This window comes from Sander vitreus, chromosome 5 (assembly GCF_031162955.1).
Source record: "Sander vitreus isolate 19-12246 chromosome 5, sanVit1, whole genome shotgun sequence".
In the NCBI taxonomy this organism is placed as follows: Eukaryota; Metazoa; Chordata; class Actinopteri; order Perciformes; family Percidae; genus Sander; species Sander vitreus.
Window position 1 is genome coordinate 5,045,836 of NC_135859.1, and position 20,398 is coordinate 5,066,233.

At 40.9% G+C, this 20,398-nt stretch overlaps 1 protein-coding gene across 1 annotated transcript; it reads left to right on the forward strand.

Annotated features, from left to right (window-relative positions):
- Positions 1-2,275: 2,275 nt before the first annotated feature.
- Positions 2,276-15,986, forward strand: zbtb34 (zinc finger and BTB domain containing 34). The gene is made up of 2 exons (XM_078250154.1): positions 2,276-2,438; positions 7,945-15,986. Exons 1-2 carry the CDS (start codon positions 2,421-2,423, stop codon positions 9,505-9,507), a joined length of 1,581 nt encoding a protein of 526 aa, XP_078106280.1. The 5' UTR covers positions 2,276-2,420; the 3' UTR covers positions 9,508-15,986.
- Positions 15,987-20,398: the final 4,412 nt, after the last annotated feature.

Below are 20,398 nucleotides of genomic sequence, written 5' to 3' on the forward strand. Positions count from 1 at the left end.
GGGGGTTTTGGGATTTTGCAATGTCATCTGGGATTAAAAAGGAGCAGCACATCAGAGCCCCAGGCCACACCACCTGGAGCCCCTATACGATCCCTGGCGCTGCACCACTCAGAACCAGCCCCATTAGCTTACCGCCGAATAATTCCTGGTCAACTAAATGACACTGAGCTAACAAAGCCCCATTTCAGAAAAGATTACAACTTCAACAGGAAACCCTTTGATTATGAGTTTGTTTGAAATGTTATCAATACCACGATCATTCCTGCGGATCAACAAAACCATCTCTAATCACCATACTTTGGCTGCAGCTTCAGTTGTGCATCAATCTCCAGAAAAGGAAGAAAAAAAAGAGCAAAAAAGCAAATCACGGTCGAGAATAGAGGAGTGACTTGTTTAACAAGAAGCACGTGCAATGACAAAGCGATTCCTTTCTCTACGTTGATCACCCACCTGGACAAAGATTAGGTCAGATATTCACCTGAGCTGCCAACCTGTCACTCACACCCAATAAAGAAAAAAAGAAACACACACACAGCACACATTCATGTCATGTTAGTGCTCCAAACAGTAGACAGCAGACAAGACTTTTACCGGCAGGATCAGACCTAGTATACACAGTGTTTGCAAGCAGCTATTATAACAAAATAAAGTGAAACATGAACTTCAACCTCTGGTTAGGTTCACAATGTACACAATTCAATAATAATCCGCCATTTACAGACATGAAAAAGATCAACAAAAGATTTTAAAGTTATGACATACAGTTTATGGTGAGACCAGCTTTTGTGTAAGTGCAAAGTGCTTACAAATAATAATACTTGTAGTGCTCGAATATTACTGAATATTCAAAGCTCTACAGTATACACAAAAGTGATTACCACAGTAAACAAATCTCTTTGTCTACACAGGGCGATGGCCAAACGTTAAAAAGCTACAATGATTTCTGTTTTCTTAAGATCTTGCATGAAGGTTACACTTTCATTGAGTTGTTTTTGTAGTTTGATTGGATTAATGGAGAAAACTGTATGCAGATGATTAGAAATATTTTTGTTTAGTTATTTACTTTTATGTTTCTCATAAAGTTCCTCGTAAAATCCTGCAGTGTTTCCAACATGTTCCTCATTTGCCAATTTTTAATCAATCGTGAGGCACAAAGTTAGTTAACATACATTATTAAGACCGGACAGCAAAGACCTACTCAAAAAAATAAACATAAACAAGTTCATATTTTTCTTCAGTGTATAATTTATAATCTAATTTATTGTATAACGCGATCTGATTGGTTGGATAACATATTTTCCATGTTAATCTTTTGAGAGTCGTGTATTATAATGAAAGTGAGGAATATGGCACGCAACGTTGATGTTAAATCATCAATTTAGTCTCTGGCGCCCCTTTGTGGTATTTATGCAGAACTGAATGAATGCATTTTCAGTAAAAACATATTATGCAACTCATTCCAAATAAATTGTATGAAACACTGCAAATGGCTGAAAAACTAAACTAAAATGTAACTAATTTTAGTTTAATGAGTTTAGAGTTTAGCATCTGCAGTTGTAATAGTGACAACTCAAACGCAGTTTCTAAAGGGTGCAATACCACAGTTCTGATTGTCAGTTAGTGCTAACCTAATCAGTTTGTGGGCTAAATAGGCTAAACAAAGTAAAAAAAATAAAATCAGTTTCTTTCATTAAGATCATGTAAATGTTACCAATGTTTTAACATTTTTAGAAAATAATAAAGCTAATCTCTCTCTCTCTTTTCCTCTCCCTCTCCGTGTGTGTGTGTGTGTGTGTGTGTGTGTGTGTGTGTGTGTGTGTGTGTGTGTGTGTGTGTGTGTGTGTGTGTGTGGTTGGAGGGACAGCTGCACAGGTGCACAGCTGGAAAGGTATCCAATGTCACCTTAGATTTTAATGAAGCTCAGATTAAAATGAAGAAAAGTGATAACATAAATACAACATTTACAAATCAGGAGAACAAATGCACTAAATACACTTAAATGTACTGTCCCCTCCCTCAGTCAGTGTTGTAAAGTGGAAGCAGATGAAAAATGATCTATGTATACTATCATGGCATGGGTGTAGTCACTAGATAAGAGCATGAGTATACGTTAGCCACGTTATCTTTTACAAACTATTTGAAGACCGACTGTAGGCTACTTTACATTTATTTTTGCGCGTGTCCACGTCGTATATTAAGAACATGATGTCTTAGTACATAACACTGACATGAGCAAGGGAGGGGCTGCTTCTGCTGCTGCTGCTGCAAAACACACTGATAGAATGAATGCAAAGAGCCAAAAGAACACTTCCTGTTGATGCAAAAATTGCAGCAGCAACTGTCTGACACATCTGGACTGGAGAGGGGGGGAGGCCTGGCTGTAGTGTTAGCGAACTACTGAGTGGAATGGACAACGTTTAATGCTAATCTGCAAGACGGTGAGTGTTATGGACTTTAACTTTGGCTCGGACTGGTGACCATAATGTAATTGCAATGTCGGTGCGTCTTTGCTCTGACAGTAAAAAGTAATGGCGAAATAATTGCCTGCGACCGTACGCTAGTAACCAAATGCTAGTTAGCGTTAGCTGCTACTTAGCATTGGCAGACATGGGACGGTTGCCAGCTAATTGGTAGCATAAGCTAACTAGCATAGGAGCTAGCTAGCTAGTTCATGACAGCCGCCGACAGAGTTTGTACCCGCGTTCGACGTTGTAACTTAGCTAACGTTACTAAACCATACACTGTCAAGCTTTTTTATAATCAGTAAAAGCGAGACCAACCCGTAAAACAATCCACCATGCGTGAAAATGTGAAGTCTGTGTGAGAGTTAGCTAGGCTTTCTTTTCTGAAATAATTGCTCGATTTTAGGCTAGCTAATATAGCTAACGCGATGTAAGTTAGCTTGTGTGCTGCTTTGTAGTTGGGTGGTTCGGCCCTGTTAGCCGATGCTATTTTTTTTTACTAACGTTAATCTAACGTTAACTACAAGTTAACGTATACATGAGAAATGGTGGAGACACAAACAAAAGCAGTAGGATGTGACGGCCAAGCTAACGCCAACCTTTAGCTACTCCGCTAGGTAGTATAGACACCCCCCACACCAATAGCTATCTTACTAAGTTAGTTAACTACTAACTGAATGCTTTGCAACAAAGTTTGAGACACCGCACATCTGCTCCCCAATGTATCAGCACAGTATGCATGTTAGATGGGATCAACAGTAACGTTACATGCTAATGTCCCTCAGTGTCCGTGCACGATGAAGCTAACACAGGTAAATGCGAGTCTTAATGATTAACTTAACGTACAGAATGTGTAGCAAAGTCTTGCAATTAAACAAAACGCCTTATTCTAAATCCACTACGCTAATGGGGTGGCATCAGGCCCGTAACTGTTTCGTATTCAGCGTGTCATTAACTAACCTGTAACATTAACGTTACCTACAATCCCAGGTCACAATGAATGTAGCTAATTTACCGGTAAATAATTGTACGTGATGTTATGGCAGGAAAGAACAAAATGCAGGGACATGGCAGGTTATTCTGTACACATAGGTGAACCTATGTCACCAAAGACTATATATATTACTATTTATGTGACATTCATTTGCTCTGAAATTCAACAATCCAGTTTGAAACCAACATCTTGCAATATTCCAGGACAATTGCATATGAAACTAGTGTAAATATTTTTTTACCATAAGGCATGTCAGAACACAGTGGAGCCAAACCAATTACGACTTTTGCGTGAGCAACCATTATGGCTTAGCACCCAGTCAACCCTATATATTTTTTTTTTTTATAGTCCCGTTTCTGTTAGGAATAAGCCGAAAAACTTCATTGGTTTGAAACGCAGGCTGAAATGAATGATTGTGCAACACAAGGCACAGTAGGGTCTGGTGAAAACAACACTCTGTGGTCTATCCTGGTAATCTGGAAATTCAGAATTGTCTCGTGATGTGAGCCAAAGTGTTCACAAGTATTTACTCTAGCAGTGTGATTTACAGTATTTTTCTCATGATATAGGCTACATTTTGGAAATGTAGGAAATTTACCTGAAGTAGACAGTAAAACTGACATATGCAGGGTTTTTCCTGCATGTCAGCAGCAAACGGTGGCTCCCTTGCTTGAATTATTTTCTACCATTAGCAAAACCTGACCATTTGGCGGTAATAAAACCTGTTTTGGTCATTGTGTCAAATGTATCACCGTCATCTGTAATTGCAACAGGGAAATCACTGCAGAGTGGTTCTAGGTGAAAAGGCAGTGTAGCATGATGTTATCCCAGCTAATAAGTGCTGGTCATTAAAAGCTCGGTTCACACTGCAAATAAGATGTGGTAAATTTGTCAAGGTTGATGGTAGACAAAAAGCAGAATAACTGCTGCACAGTTTGTCTTCAGTGTTTGAGAATGACTATGTTAAAAAGTGTAGAGATGAGGTGGAGAGGCTCAGGTCTTTTTAAAGTCTTCCACTTGTATTGATAAGCAGATTGGCTAAGGTGAGTAGGCTCAAATGAAAAGGAGCATTTTCCAGTTATTTAGTCTACTCAAATGAAATAAGAGAACACACCCAAAGGCTAAACATACATTATTTAGCTCTGCACACTGAGCTTCCACTATGACTTAGAATTACCACAATGCATATTATTCGCACACCAGCCACACTTTACCTTCCCTTTTAATGTATCATAATATAGTATATTTTTATCTTGTTTTTTTACTAGGCCTATCTGTTTGAAATTGCTCTCCCAACCTTTGCTTGTTAAGCAAATTCTGTTCTGGCTCTGGTCTGCCCCACAAACACAGAATGTGAAATGCTGCTGATGTTGAAGAAAGCATACAATGCTTGCTTGCTGACTTTGATTTTTCTTCTAATGTTTTTTTCTTCTTTTTTTGAGTGACCTGCCAAAGTTAAAGGATTTAGGCGATGTCTTACCCACCAGAGCTATGCTGACCTTTATGGTCAGCCAAACTATCACAATGTACTCAGCATCCTTTATACCTACCTACATGAAGCAGCTGTGTCAAAGGTTTATTACCACGCATTCAACTTGAGGCGCAGATGGACTTTTTGAGCTGAGTTTAAACATTTTCAGTTTCTCCCACGTGAGCCGAGCATGTGACCCTCACCCAGCATATGCATCTCAACTACTGAGCATACATTCTTTGGCTGCCCTTCAATTTGGCTCCATTCAGTACACATGCTGTTGGCAGCCATCACTGGTATGTTTTAGTGTACGGACATGCTGTAATTGAAGGCTGGTGGAATGGGGGAGTGAAAGTAGTATACAGTACACCTTCTTACGGTTCTCCGTTTTGCTACATCTTCCCCTCTGCTGTGCCAGGATGAGAGCATATGGTTTGTTGGACAGGTGTCTTGACGAGCTTTGGCAACTGGAGAAAGTGTTTACGTTCCCAAAGTGCTGATGGCGACTCAGTGCGGAGAAGATCATGCTGAATTGCCAGCAAGGGGCAGGGAGGGAGGAGGAGGTGCAGAGGGAGAGATGGGAGAGGGGCAGATGGAGTGGGGGGAGAGGAGGGTTAAGCTGGAGAACTGACACATTAAGGTTTTGCAACACGGAAGTATTTGCTCATACAAACATAGAATTACACAGTAGATAAGGTAGAATTTGATTACACAGTCGCTGCTTTCCATAGTGTGGTTTAAATCGTTCTGCTGAGAAGGCAGGGCCTATATCTATTAATATTCATGAACCAGCTCCAGTCAGTATATTATTCTGTAAGGGTAGTGTGCTACTACTTGCGCTGTGCGGCAATGCCTTTCATGGGGTGGGGGGGATCTGATCTATCATTTTGCCAAAATGTGTTTTAGACAAAGCTTTAATGCTATGGCTAGTGTGCTTTGAAGGATCTCAATGCAGAGAGGCAGTTGTCAGTTGTGCTGTTGGAATGAGAAGATCAAAAGCATTGTCCACACAGCACTCACAAAAGTGATCATTACTGACACATTTAATCTAGTATATCAAAGAAGCCTTGAAGAAAGGCTTTGTAAGATACTTTTTAAGAGAGCTTAGTGTATGCTCACCTTTCAAGCAGAACCAGGTTTTCTTGTTTCTCTGAGAAATGCGCGCCCTATACTGTACCTTTTTATGGCCTGCCTCCATATAGCCTATGCCGCTCCTAGAAAACAGCCCTCCTGTTTCACTTTCTATATGTTGCTCGGGAAAACAAAATTGGCTGCCAAATGGTTTTAAATGTACATTGGGGCCATTACACACAACAAAATGACTTTGGGTTTACCAGTGTGGCTTCACAAGTGTCTTTTGTTTTTCTTCAATCTTTGGGATTGAGACACAGTGAAATGGTCATGTTTAGTATGTTCCATTTCAGTACTTTGATGAGGCCACTGTTGATAGTCATTCCGTTGGCAAACTACTGTGAAATTGCTCTGCTGCTGGATCTTATTTCAGATCCACATTCCAGTCAGTAGACTCTTTTTTTCTCGTGTATATTGTAGGCCCGTGTATAATCTGTAGTAGAGATGTTCCGATACAGATACTGCCTAAAATGCTGGTATCAGTATCGGGAAGTACTTGTTATGCACCGATCCGATACCACATAATAAAGCCCTAAAGAAAATCTACGTTAAAAGTAGTTTATGTTCTTTTTCCGTTTATAACTGGATAAAAAAAGAAAGTTCTGTGGCAATCATTGTTTGTGTTTGTTCATGTTTCACAAAGTTTAACCTGAGCCAGACCGTACAACACAGATAGAAATCATATCACATCCATACAGGGATAGTAGTATACAGTTGTTCAAACATAATAAAATATATGACACACTGGTATCGGATCAGAACTGAACCGATACGCAAGTTCAGGTATCGGTAAGCAAAAAATGGTATCGGGCCATCTCTAATCTGTAGGCTACATCACTATGACCAGGGTGCCTGTGGATTTAAAAAACAAAAACAATAATTTTGTATTGTTTTCCCTGTCCTCCTGAACAATAGAGGCTGTACAGTACAGGATTATTGAGGCTGAGGCCAGTATATAGGAAAATCTGACACAGTTGTCAATAATTTTTTTTTTTTTTTTTATAAACATACACACGCATTAACAAACATTTATGTTTATAAGGACAATAACAGAATATTATAAGAATCTTTCAAATTTGGTTATGAAACACTTTATATTCTGTTGCAAGATTTCTTAGATGTTTTTGAAGGTTGAGAAATGTATATTGACTTACAGCATATGTCATCGTATCACCTAGCCCTGTATCAAAAGATAAAAAACAAAACAAATACAACAAAATATATTAAACCTGAGTTAACCCTATAAAATGCTGTTTGCTGCAATGCATTTAGTGTTGTTTCTTTTGACATAGAATTTGTCAAGAAGTAAGGCTGTATCAAATGCTTATCTTAACGCCGGACTTTTAAGTTTACATATAAATGAACGTTCGTTACAATCAATCCCTTGCCAAAAGAGTTCACACAATGCTGATTAAGCCTATCGCCGCCAGGGAAAGCTCTCTGTATTTCTCAGTATACCAGAGTTTTGGTGTCTGTGGCGACATTCCCACGCTGGCGCACCGGAAGAATGCCGATACAGCTTTTTTTGTACTCCGAAAGAGTAGTTTATTAACTATAGAACAGCTTCTTTACATTAGCAGTACACACAGTGCCGTCAGCCAACCTTGCTCACTCACTTACAGTTCTACACAGCGTAGCTGCATATTCTGGCTCTCTGACTGGTTACACGCCATGTCAGTCTACCTGTATTACCCAATACAAGACAGGCAGGAACTCTCCGCACTCTAGCTTTCAACAGCCTCCCGTCTCATTTGTCTTATGTATACGGTACAAACGTTTTTCTTTATCTGTGAAAATGTAAAATTGCTGCATTGCAAATGAAATGTTTCCAAATCTAATGGTTCCCTCTTTTTTTCCCCCTCTCTCTCTTCTCCTTTTCCCATCAGGCAGCCGACAAACTGGAGAAACATATCCAAGAAATGGACGACGGCAGCTACATCGAGTTCGATGTGCCGGAGTTCAGTAACACTGTTCTGACCCAGCTCAATGAGCTGCGGCTGCAAGGGAAGTTGTGTGACATAATTGTTCACATTCAGGGCCAGCCATTTCGAGCCCACAAGGCCGTGCTGGCAGCTAGTTCACCCTACTTTCGTGACCACTCAGCTCTCAGCACCATGAGTGGCCTTTCCATCTCGGTCATCAAAAGCCCTGAGGTGTTTGAGCAGCTTCTTGCATTCTGCTACACAGGTCACATGTCCCTGCAGCTCAAGGATATTATCAGTTTCCTCACTGCTGCCAGCTTTCTGCAGATGCAGGCCATCATTGACAAGTGTACCCAAATCCTGGAGAGCATCCACTCCAAGATAAGCCTCCCAGTTAGTGTCTGCAGCCCGGAGAAGGACGACTCGCAGACCGGCGGCAATGGGGTCAATGACAGCAACCTCTTTGTAAACCCTACCCAGATCTCCCCCCCTTACTACTCCCGGCAGAGTCAGGCAGGACACGAAGCGCGCTTTGAGCTGGCAGGAAAAGGCCTAGGCCGGGGGCGACCGCAGCAAGAGGAAGGCCAGTCGGACCGAGGCAGTAGTGATAGTGTGTCGGAGCTTGATGCTCCCATGGATGGAGAAACGGAGCAAGTGGAACTGATCGGCAAAGACGGGCAAGTAACAGATGTGCATGTGAAGATAGAGAAGACTGACAGGCCCACGTACTCCGATAGCTCCTCAGCCGGTGACGACGGCTACCACACAGAGTTGGTGGATGGAGAACAGGTGTTGGCTGTTAGTGTGGGCTCTTATGGTCCTGTCATCCAGTCTGCTGCCTATTCTTACTCAGGGCTGTCCTCGCCGTGCTTTGTCAACCTTACCAACTCCAGTCCGTCCCGCTCCATGCTCAGTGGCTACAGAGGTGGGCGGGCCAGGGCAAAGCGACCCCTGGCCATCCCAGCGGGAGTGCTGAGTCATATCAAACCCGGCTCAGATGACGGCGAATCAGCAGTGGGCCCCGCAGGGTTGGAGAACGACGTGCGCGAGCGTAGCCTGCGGAGCCAGTGGTACCCCTACAATGAGAGACTCATTTGCATCTACTGTGGAAAGACCTTCAATCAGAAAGGGAGCCTGGATCGCCACATGCGCCTGCACATGGGAATCACCCCATTTGTTTGTAAATTCTGTGGCAAGAAGTACACAAGGAAAGACCAGCTGGAGTACCACATCCGTGGCCACACGGACAACAAGCCCTTCCACTGTCAGATCTGTGGCAAATGCTTCCCATTTCAGGGCACCCTTAACCAGCACCTGAGGAAGAAGCACATGGGAGCGTCGGAGGGCAGTAATCACATAGACTCTCCAGAGACGACGGAGGGGAACTCAGGTCAGAAGGACCAAGAGGATACGTCCGAGGGGATGGCCTTTGAGGCACAATATGCAGAAGAGGCACCAGCCAATGATATGGAGGAGAGTTCAAAATGCAGTCCAGAGGAGGCCCAAGCATCAAGATGTGATTTGTAGGTCCTGCTTCAGGTTAAAGAAGCTTTAAGAAATGTTTATCTTAACTCAACTTATAGGACTTTTTTTTTTTTTTTTTTCCTTTTTAATCAGCTCCCTCTACTATAGACATTTCTTGTGTCAAGGGATTCTGTCAATTTTGTGAAAGTTAGATGTTGAATGCGGAGAGCAAATGGGTGCTTTATAGAAATTTGATTATTTCAAGCAAAGGGAGTAACAACTTACTATTTTTCAGGAGGTCCCAATAATCAAGACCCCCTCATTGATTTCTCTTTATATCTTTCCATGTTTTTTAAAACATATTTACAGAGTTATATAGGCATGTTGCAATAATTGATAATGTGAAAGCTCTGGTAAGATGCTTGTCATATCACCTTTTTACCTGACCTGTTTTTGCACATGTGGCCGCAGGAGGTCACTTACTCACAAGGAATTATTTTTCTGCCAGTGCAAAGCTTCGTGTGACATATCCGTTCAATACCTCATGAATGCAACTACATACTCATAACAGACAGTATTTTAACTTAAATGAAACTCACCAGGTTCTACCTCATAGCCAAGAACCTACCAGGCACAGGCGTGTTCACCGTTTGAAATCCCTTTTAGGTTGTATGTACAGTATCTTATTGCCAAACCCTGTAAAGAATATTCTCTCAACATAAAGCCTTGATACTTAGGGGAACTATTCCTTGCTGATTGTATGGATTGAGGACATAGTCCTTGTCAAATGTTTCTCGGGCAGCCAGGTTAAAGTGATTTAAGAAGGTGCTATGTAAGGAGTACATTAAATTTGCTAGCTTTCTTGTGCGTTTGTTTTTGGCAAATGCGCACAATCGAGACAGAAAATGGCCCTGCGTATTTTTCAAGATATTTTGCTGTCTTAATAACGTTTGTTCTACAAAACACTTAAGAATTGTATCTCTCATCACTACTGGAGATCTCACTCTGTTGGTGTGGGTTAAGATGCTGTCATCCATGTAATGGGTGAATTACGTCCATACAGTGAAGTCATTCGTAATTCCTTTATACTCTGGTGGAGACTTATACTGAATTATTGTTGTATGTGTAAATTGTTTTGTCCTGAGGTAGGCTTCTAGGTTAATACTCCGCGTCTGACAGAGACAGGAGTGCTCATTGTCAACTCAGCACAGGAGGAACAGCTGTTCACACAAATCAATATAGTATACTAGTCTGAATAATATGCAAAACAGAAAGAACAAAGGAATCTCAGCCATTTTGACATGGTTTTTCTTCCATTATTTGAAAGAGCTATTGACTTTTCTTTACTTTTTCTTTCCTTCCCTCCGTCCTTCCTTTGAGGATGGGACGGTTGATCTGTGATCTTTGTTCTCTGCAGTGGTTGGGATCTTAATTCTGATGCGGCAGCGGTGTCAGGGTAGTACTAGCTTCACAGCAGTGATTTTTCCTCCAAGTAAAAATGTTGCGAACTTTTTATGAGACTGCAATCACATGAATACTATTGGCTACAAGTCATGTATATGACAACATATTGTATCTATACTGTTTAAACCATGGGGATCAGGGATGGGGGGGGGGTGTTGTTACTATATAGAAACTTGGGTTATTTTCCATAGAGATTTAAAGGAATCTGCATACACAGTAAATACGTAAAAGGCACTTAGAAGGCCCCTTTTGCGCTCTCCTGCTTTTTTATTTGCCAGCCAGCTGTTTAATTAAGCTGTTAAAGATTTTTGAAGAGCACCTGCTATATGCTTTTATTTTGTCCCATTTGGTCCACGCTGAATTTGTGTCAATGAATTGGGTTTGATTATTTCACAGTTTCCATATAATCGTTCTACTTTGTGTTCGTTTTGGTAGGAGAATATTGTAATTGTTGCTTATGTCTAATGTCAAGAGTGCAGTCCTTTTTTATTTTAATTTTTTTTATTCCACTGAATGTGCGGCCATTGTCTTCACTCATTGACAGTTAAGATAGCAAACCAAAATGTAGGGAACTTTGCAAAAACTCGGTATAGCTAGCGTTTGGTTATCTTAGTGTGTATGGATGTATCACAGACACTTCTGGTCATCACACCCGCAGTCTGCCAACCGGTACAGTACTTTTTAGATGATTGTTTGCTACGTCAGGTTCCTTTCTGTCGGCCGCAGATGTGACGTGCAGGTTTTACAGCTGATCTGACCTCACCAAAAATCAGTCGCTGACTAATTTCAATCTGCCTACGATTCTTGCCCTTCACCTCGGGAAAAAAGGAGGAGATGCATACCTTCTTGTCCGTATTGTTTTGTGAGTAATGGGTACAAACTGCTAAAACAATTTTGTGCCAAGAGTTCACGCCAAAGACTAATAGGTGATTTTCAACCGTCAATTGTGACAGTATTGCATAATTGAATGCTCATGAAGAATAGGTTCTTAATTTAATGTAGGACTAGTCTTTTTTTTGGATTTGCAAAGAATGTACGTTTCCCAGCTTATAACAATCACTTGTGTCAAATTTAAACAATTTGCTTAGACGACGTTAGGCAGCGAAAGTCATAAATAACAATATATAAAGCCATACAAAAGCTGAAAATAGGAAAGTTGTGCAATAGGTATTGTAATTGTTTGAAGCCAATGTAAACAAAAGAGAGAATACTTCACAAAAAGTGGCATCTTTAACTTAGTGCCTTGCCACAAGCTTTACATTTTAGATTCTGGCACTTAGATTCCTGTGCCTCTTTCATTTTGTAAGGGATTGAATTGAGAGATTATAATAGAATATGGCCACACCATTTATTGGCAAGTGGTACCAAGAATGAAAAGAAATGGATGCATGTCATTCTTGTCCATTTTGAAGTTTTTTTTTTTTTTTCCAGTCTAAGTCCTGACCCCTGTTTTCGCTTTTAATTGTTTGGTCTCTTTTGTTTTTTTTTTTGTCATGGAATGGGCAACTGATTTTAAGTTATAACTGATGTTGTAGCAAATTGATTACAAATCAAATGAGGCAGACTTCTTCCCTGCAAGCCGTTGCGTTGCCCAATGTTCAGAGGCCATACTGTATCCCCTCCTCTAACTACCGAGGACAGTCTTAACAATGTACTGTAGTGTTAGGCATTTCAGCGAAGGAAGGAGATGCATGAGAAACCCAAATCTACTTCCTCTCTGTTCTCTCTGAGCATCTGGCAAGGGAACAGCTGCTTGGGTATTTAGCAGATAAACTGAATATTTGTTGAGGGAAAAATAAGCCAACCCTCATATACTGTAGCTGAATTGCACGTTGCTCAACCTCAAAATTGTATGAAATTGTCAATGGATCTTTTCTTTTTTTTGTTTTCTTGTATGTGTGTCATCGATTGTGCACTTACAGTTTTATGTTGATAGTAAATACCAATTCCATCCGGGAAGTCCTGTCTATCTCTGTAGTTACCCTTAATGGACTCCACTAAAACGGCCTGAGTCACTTTGGTAGGGACCTTTCCCCCTTAAATGGTGCTTTTAGACTAGTCAAATTCTTTCTTCTTTTTTTTTTTAATTGATCGAGTCAATGTAATTATCATAGGTGAATGGAGGGGAAATTGTTTAAATGCTTTTCCATAACTATAGTTACTTACGTGATACACACTTAACAGAACCAACTGAACTTCATTCTGACACACACTCGAATCGACTCTTTGTCAACTCTTAGTTCCGCACACACCTCTGAGAGGAACAGGAGATTATGGGCCACAAGTAATCAAAAGGAAGTGTTTACAGGGAAGGCTGTCAGACTACTTTTTGAAATTGCAGCTCGTCCTATTCTTTTTTATAATAAACTCACTTCAGGTAGTTTACAAACACTGATACAGGCTTAGAAAAAAAAAATAAAAATCTTAAGTCTTCCATAGCTTTTCTGTCAGTTTCTGTCCACTGTGTAATATAAGAAAAAAGCAATAACCTTTTTAAAAGTGTATTGGGATCATCAAGCCTAATGAAATATTGGCCTGTCATATCAAACAAACTGAATGTCAGGGAGCTGTTGAATTGAAGTAGGACCAGGACAATTTGATATTGATTTATTTTTTTATATATATTCTGAAACTTTGGACAGATTGACTCTCCTTTTCAGAAAGAATATATACAGTGGGGAGAACAAGTATTTGATACACTGGCGATTCTTCAGGTTTTCCTACTTACAAAGCATGTAGAGGTCTGTAATTTTTATCATAGGTACACTTCAACTGTGAGAGACGGAATCTAAAACAAAAATCCAGAGAATCACATTGTATGATTTTTAAATAATTAATTTGCATTTTATTGCATGACATAAGTATTTGATCACCTACCAACCAGTAAGAATTCTGGCTCTCACAGACCTGTTAGTTTTTCTTTAAGAAGCCCTCCTGTCCTCCACTCATTACCTGTATTAACTGCACCCGTTTGAACTTGTTACCTGTATAAAAGACACCTGCCCACACACTCAAACAGACTCCAACCTCTCCACAATGGCCAAGACCAGAGAGCTGTGTAAGGACATCAGGGATACAATTGCAGACATGCACAAGGCTGGGATGGGCTACAGGACAATAGGCAAGCAGCTTGGTGAGAAGGTGAGGGATCAGCCCAGAACTACACGGCAGGACCTGGTCAATGACCTGAAGAGAGCTGGGACCACAGTCTCAAAGAAAACCATTAGTAACACACTACGCCATCATGGATTAAAATCCTGCAGCGCACGCAAGGTCCCCCTGCTCAAGCCAGTGCATGTCCAGTTGCCAATGACCATCTGGATGATGCAGAGGAGGAATGGGAGAAGGTCATGTGGTCTGATGAGACAAAAATAGAGCCTTTTGGTCTAAACTCCACTCACCGTGTTTGGAGGAAGAAGAAGGATGGGTACAACCCCAAGAACACCATCCCAACCGTGAAGCATGGAGGTGGAAACATCATTCTCTGGGGATGCTTTTCTGCGAAGGGGACAGGACGACTGCACCGTATTGAGGGGAGGATGGATGGGGCCATGTATGGCGAGATCTTGGCCAACAAACTCCTTCCCTCAGTAAGAGCATTGAAGATGGGTCGTGGCTGGGTCTTCCAGCATGACAACAACCCGAAACACACAGCCAGGGCAACTAAGGAGTGGCTCCGTAAGAAGCATCTCAAGGTCCTGGAGTGACCTAGCCAGTCTCCAGACCTGAAACCAATAGAAAATCTTTGGAGGGAACTGAAAGTCCTTATTGCCCAGCGACAGCCCCAAAACCTGAAGGATCTGGAGGTCTGTATGGAGGAGGTCCCTGCTGCAGTGTGTGCAAACCTGGTCAAGAACTACAGGAAACGTATGATCTCTGTAATTGCAAACAAAGGTTTCTGTACCAAATATTAAGTTCTGCTTTTCTGATGTATCAAATACTTATGTCATGCAATAAAATGCAAATTAATTACTTAAAAAAAATCATACAATGTGATTTTCTGGATTTTTGTTTTAGATTCCGTCACTCACAGTTGAAGAGTACCTATGATAAAAATTACAGACCTCTACATGCTTTGTAAGTGGGAAAACCTGCAAAATCGGCAGTGTATCAAATACTTGTTCTCCCCACTATATATATATATATATATAAGTGGCAAAAAGTAGTGTTGCTTGCTGGTGTTCTAAATGCTCATCAAACTCCAGTGGTAGTCAGTAAACTGCAACACAAGAACTGATTGCGTGGTCCAGTCATCAAACTCAGTGGCACTGTTCAGAGTTGCACCTCCAGCTGTGTCAAATAATGAAAGGGATTTTGGGCTGTATAGCCACTTGTTTGGGAGCGGGCTGTCTGTTGTCATGTTGAGGTTCAGTGGTCTCCTTTTGGCTCCTCAGGCACTGAGACTGTAGTTGCATTTGTTCAGGACAAGGGGGAAATTTTCAGTCAAGCTAATCGTTCCTTCTCCTTTTACAAATCCCCTAACTCTGCACTACAATGTCTCTGGCTCATATGTAGTTGGTGACGACAAAAAAAAAAAAAAAAAAAAAAAATTCTTAGAACTCAGGGTATATACGTAGTGTTTAAGGTGGTCTCATTGGACATACTACTTACGTCCATAGTATAATTGTGCACTTCTTTTCAGGTGGGGGAAACAAGTCCTCAGTCAGTGGTTCCCAAAACATTCTGTCTCAATGAGCCCATATTTTCCACAGAGCTGAAGCTTGAGGAGCACTGGAGACCACAAACTAAAGCATGACAGCAGAAATGCCCCCAACTCCTGTTTTGTCCACTCTACACACAACCTCACAACCCAACTGTGAACCTCAGAACTCTACTGTTTTGTACAACTATGAAGTAAATGAAGCTAGCTAGAGCTGATGTTGTATCTATTGCCATTTATGAATTTATTTTATAGCATGAAATTTAAAAAAATATATTTATTCAAATTATATATTTTACCCATAATCATTCTGTGCTGCTTCGTTTTGGTTCTTAAGCTTGTAAATTGCTTTTTTATTATATGAAAAATGCCAATAGAATATTGCGTTTGTAAAATAAAGACGCTCATTTGGCTCTGATTTGTCTTTTGTGTCTCAAATGAATTCATGTTTTTATATGTGCATGCCAACTCAAATGACCCAGATCACACACACACACACACACACACAACTTACCGTGTAATAGACCTTTTTCACGGCAGACATGTTGACCTCATAGTATGAAAAGCACAGGTGTATTCAAAACCATTAATGATGGCTGCATTCCACTTAGGAGAGGCCCTGGTATTGTGCATGCTGACTCCCTGAAATAGCTCACTGGGACGTGATGGAATTGAGCCATCGTTAAGGTGATCAATTTCAGCTGTGCTTTTCCTACTATGACAAGTCAAAAATGTCTGCTTGTGTAAAAAAGGTCCATGTTCATATTCAGACATCCTTACCATCCAGCCGTCCACCATAGTCCTGTTTACGGGTGTGTCGAGCAACACAACATCTAATATATGGTCAAAATGTGTTGCTGACATGAACGTTCGGAGCCCCGGAAGGGTCACGGCCAGATTTTCTTTTTTAGGGGACTACTATATTGCGTTCTCTCGCAAAATACAATTATATTAGATCCCAAATGTGTTACAGTAACCCTAGATGCCATGCTACCAAATTGTAGACACCACTTTTACCAACCTGGGCATGTAGCTTAAAGGTCCTATGGCATGAACATTTCACTTTTAACATTAATATGCGTTCCCCCAGCCTGACTATGGTCCCCCCGCTAGAAATGGCGATAGGTGTAAACCGAGCCCTGGGTATCCTGCTCTGTCTTTGAGAAAATGAAAGCTCAGATGGGCCGATCTGGACGTCTGACGTCATAAGGGGAAAGGTTACCTCCCCTTTCTCTGCTTTGCCCGCCCAGAGAATTTGGCCCAGCCATGAGAAAGAGGCATCATGGCTTTCAAACAAGCAAAGTGGCAGTTGGTCAAGGCCACAGCCCCACCCTCCACCTTGCCCCCCCCCCCCCTCAATTGCTACAGACACAGAAATGGCACATACTAAGTAAAGCTCATTGTGGGACTGGCTCTAGTGGCTGTCATTCTGCACCAAAGCTGAATTTCGGGAAAGAGACTTCAGATACAGTATTAGGGGACCACAAAGGTCTATATAAAAGAGACTTCAGATACAGTATTAGGGGACCACTAAGGTCTATATAAAAGAGACTTCAGATACAGTATTAGGGGACCACTAAGGCCTATATAAAAGAGACTTCAGATATAGTATTAGGGGACCACTAAGGCCTATATAAAAGAGACTTCAGATACAGTATTAGGGGACCACTAAGGTCTATATAAAAGAGACTTCAGATACAGTATTAGGGGACCACTAAGGCCTATATAAAAAGAGACTTCAGATACAGTATTAGGGGACCACTAAGGTCTATATAAAAGAGACTTCAGATACAGTATTAGGGGACCACTAAGGCCTATATAAAAGAGACTTCAGATACAGTATTAGGGGACCACTAATGCCTATATAAAAGAGACTTCAGATACAGTATTAGGGGACCACTAACGCCTATATAAAAGCATCCAAAGAGCACCATGTCATGGGACCTTTAACAGCAGGCCGTTATTATAAGAATGTAATGCCATTTCGGGCATTAATCAGACAAAACCCAGAGAGCTCAGAAGACAATACATTTATTTGGCCTTTATGTAAGTTTCACTTTCTTATGTGTCATTTGCTGTAAACTAAGTCAAATCACATCTGGTCGCTCCATACGTCCCTTACAGCCCATAATGCAGACACCAGACCGTGACGTAAATCTGTTGTGATTAAACGGATTTGTCGCACACAGTAGCCTACATGAATATAGACTATTAACAGGTAGAAAATGAACATATAGGCGACTGAAGGGTTGTAGCCATAGTTGATTGTAACCACGTACAGTGCAGGCTGTCACGTTTTTGTCCCTGGACTAACGTTCTCTCTACGGAGCTGCAGATTCTCTGATAATTCAGTGTTTGCTCATCGCCACATCATGCGAACCTCTGACATCGCACATTCACGATTTCTTGTATACATTTAAGAAATAGGCTATTGATTATACGCTATATGAGATATGAATGTGCCCATTGAGCAGTAGCCTATATCAGCATAATTCCCAGCTCAAAGTAAAATGCAAGCTGAGTGGAAAATAGACACATGTATGGCTCAGAAGGAATGGAAGAAGAAAGGTTTTGCGAGGTAATTCGCAAAACCTATTGCGTGGGAATGCAATTGTAGTCCCCTGAAAAAACATCTCGGAATTCACATGCAGCAATACTGAATATGAAAGTCATAAAACAAATTAAAAAAAAAGAATATGAAAGTCATCTGGGGGAATATCTGATGTATGTACAGCTGTGATCCTCCAGAGGGAGCTAGAACACAACAAATACACCTCAATACGTCGCTCATCTTTAGTGCCAGAAACTTTACAGTTCAACGTAAACGAGAATATATCTTAGAATAAATTAGCCATTAGTGACTTAAAACACAAGGCTGTTAAATGTCACTATTAAAATGTTACACATACAAACAGCCCACCAGTGATAGGCCACTGGTTTGAAAATGAAGCGTGTACACGTTTTGTTATGATAATTAGAAAACCAGATGTCTGAAAAGACCTTTTCCTCTTGTAAGTTCTCTTCTTTTTTCTTTTTTCTTTTTTTTTTGCTTGTGGTAAAAAAAAAAAAAAATTCACAAAAGTCACAGAAGCCAAGTAGTAGAATAAAAACAAATTGCTTTAATCTCAGATGGCTGGTAATAAAATGAATTTATCACCCAACAGGCTCCTTTTCCTGCTGGATCTCCAGTCAGATTCTCTGCCCAATCTGCAGCACTATTATTGCTCCTGTCCTTACTGTGTTAAAAAAAAGGGAGAAATATATTCATAAAGTGGCACAGCTGTGTTACAGCCTCCCATAGTGTTACCACTGTCTGTGGGTTTTACATAAAATAAGAAAATTAGGGAGCCAAATGAATAATAAACCACCAAATTGGCCAGCTATGTGCTTCACTGACATTTTCTTGATATAGTTTACAACTGTTCTTTCAGGCTGCATGTTGCAGTTCGTCACTGACTTAATTGAGAAAAAAATAAATAAAAAATCCAGTATTTTATACCTAAATATTTTGTCAAATATATTGTCATTTACTGATCAGTAACACAATACTTGGCTACACGTCATGTGAAATTAGCATCACTCGTCGCTGAAAATTCTAATAAACTGGATGAATTGTATGAATGGCAGCATTATAGGGCTGCACAGACATCTGATCCTAAAATAATAGACTACATTGCCCTGTTCAGTGGAATATAAGAATAAAAAGAACCACAGAATACAAGGCCAGGAAACACGATGTAGTCGTATTTCCACAAGCAGTCTTTAACTGCATTCTATGGTTATGATGTATTGCGGCTCTCTTGTAACACTAACTCTACCAGTTGGATTGGAGTGAATAATTGATAGGTATAGCTGTTTCACACATTTGTTAATATGTACTTTCAGGATGATCATTAGATTTGTTATGGCAGTTTTGCAACTAACACATGACCGATGGGTCTTGATTTTTGTTGCACTTTGGCTCAGTCTGTGTCATGCAGCAATGCACCCACAAAGTCCTGAAGCTGCTGCCTTCTCACACACCTCACTGTTCAGAAAGGGTCATGTGTGCCCGATAGCAGGCAGGTACTCCTGCCTTATTTAAGTGCTGCTGGAGCTCAACCGTTTATGTTCCTTGGAGTTTGATCATGTTACCCCAAAACTATTTCAATCCAAAAGGTAGCTAGATACATTTGTCCTCATCTTACTGTCCTATGAGGTCACTTTGAGTGCGGCTCTAGTAAAATAGTTTTTACATTTTTCTCTATGCTGCTATGTTATTTGGCATTATTGTTATAGGGCTGATGTGGAAGTGACTCGAGCTATTTCTTTATCAGCATGGGTCTGAGTCTGACTATAGGCCTAAGGACTTACTTTTGACCTTATCGATCAAATGAAAATAGAGAATATAATGGGCCATGTGGCCTGGCAGGCACTCAGCAAATGCTATTACTTTGTAATGTTTTTACCTCTCTGCTCTCTGAATGAGATAATGCTGCCACGTTACAAGGGATTTGGGAGTCAGGAGAGGAGTGCAGCTTGTGGGGAAGAAGAGGAAAACAGGTGAAGGGTTCCCACCTACACACGATGACATTTAGGCCTACAGTCATGTGGTTAGGTTCGTTGACTCCCGAAGGAATTCCTTCCAGGTAAAAAGCCACTGGAAACAGTCGGTCTACCTCAACCATAAGAGTGTTAAATGACTATAGGAAATACGTAAAGTGACAATATAGGAAGGGTTACTTCTGACCTGTTGGCCTGAACCCCCCCTTCCCCCCCGCGTGCGATGGCTGCAAGGCGCAGGTGTCCTCCACATGTGAATGCTAACAACGCTGTGACAGAATGGAAAAA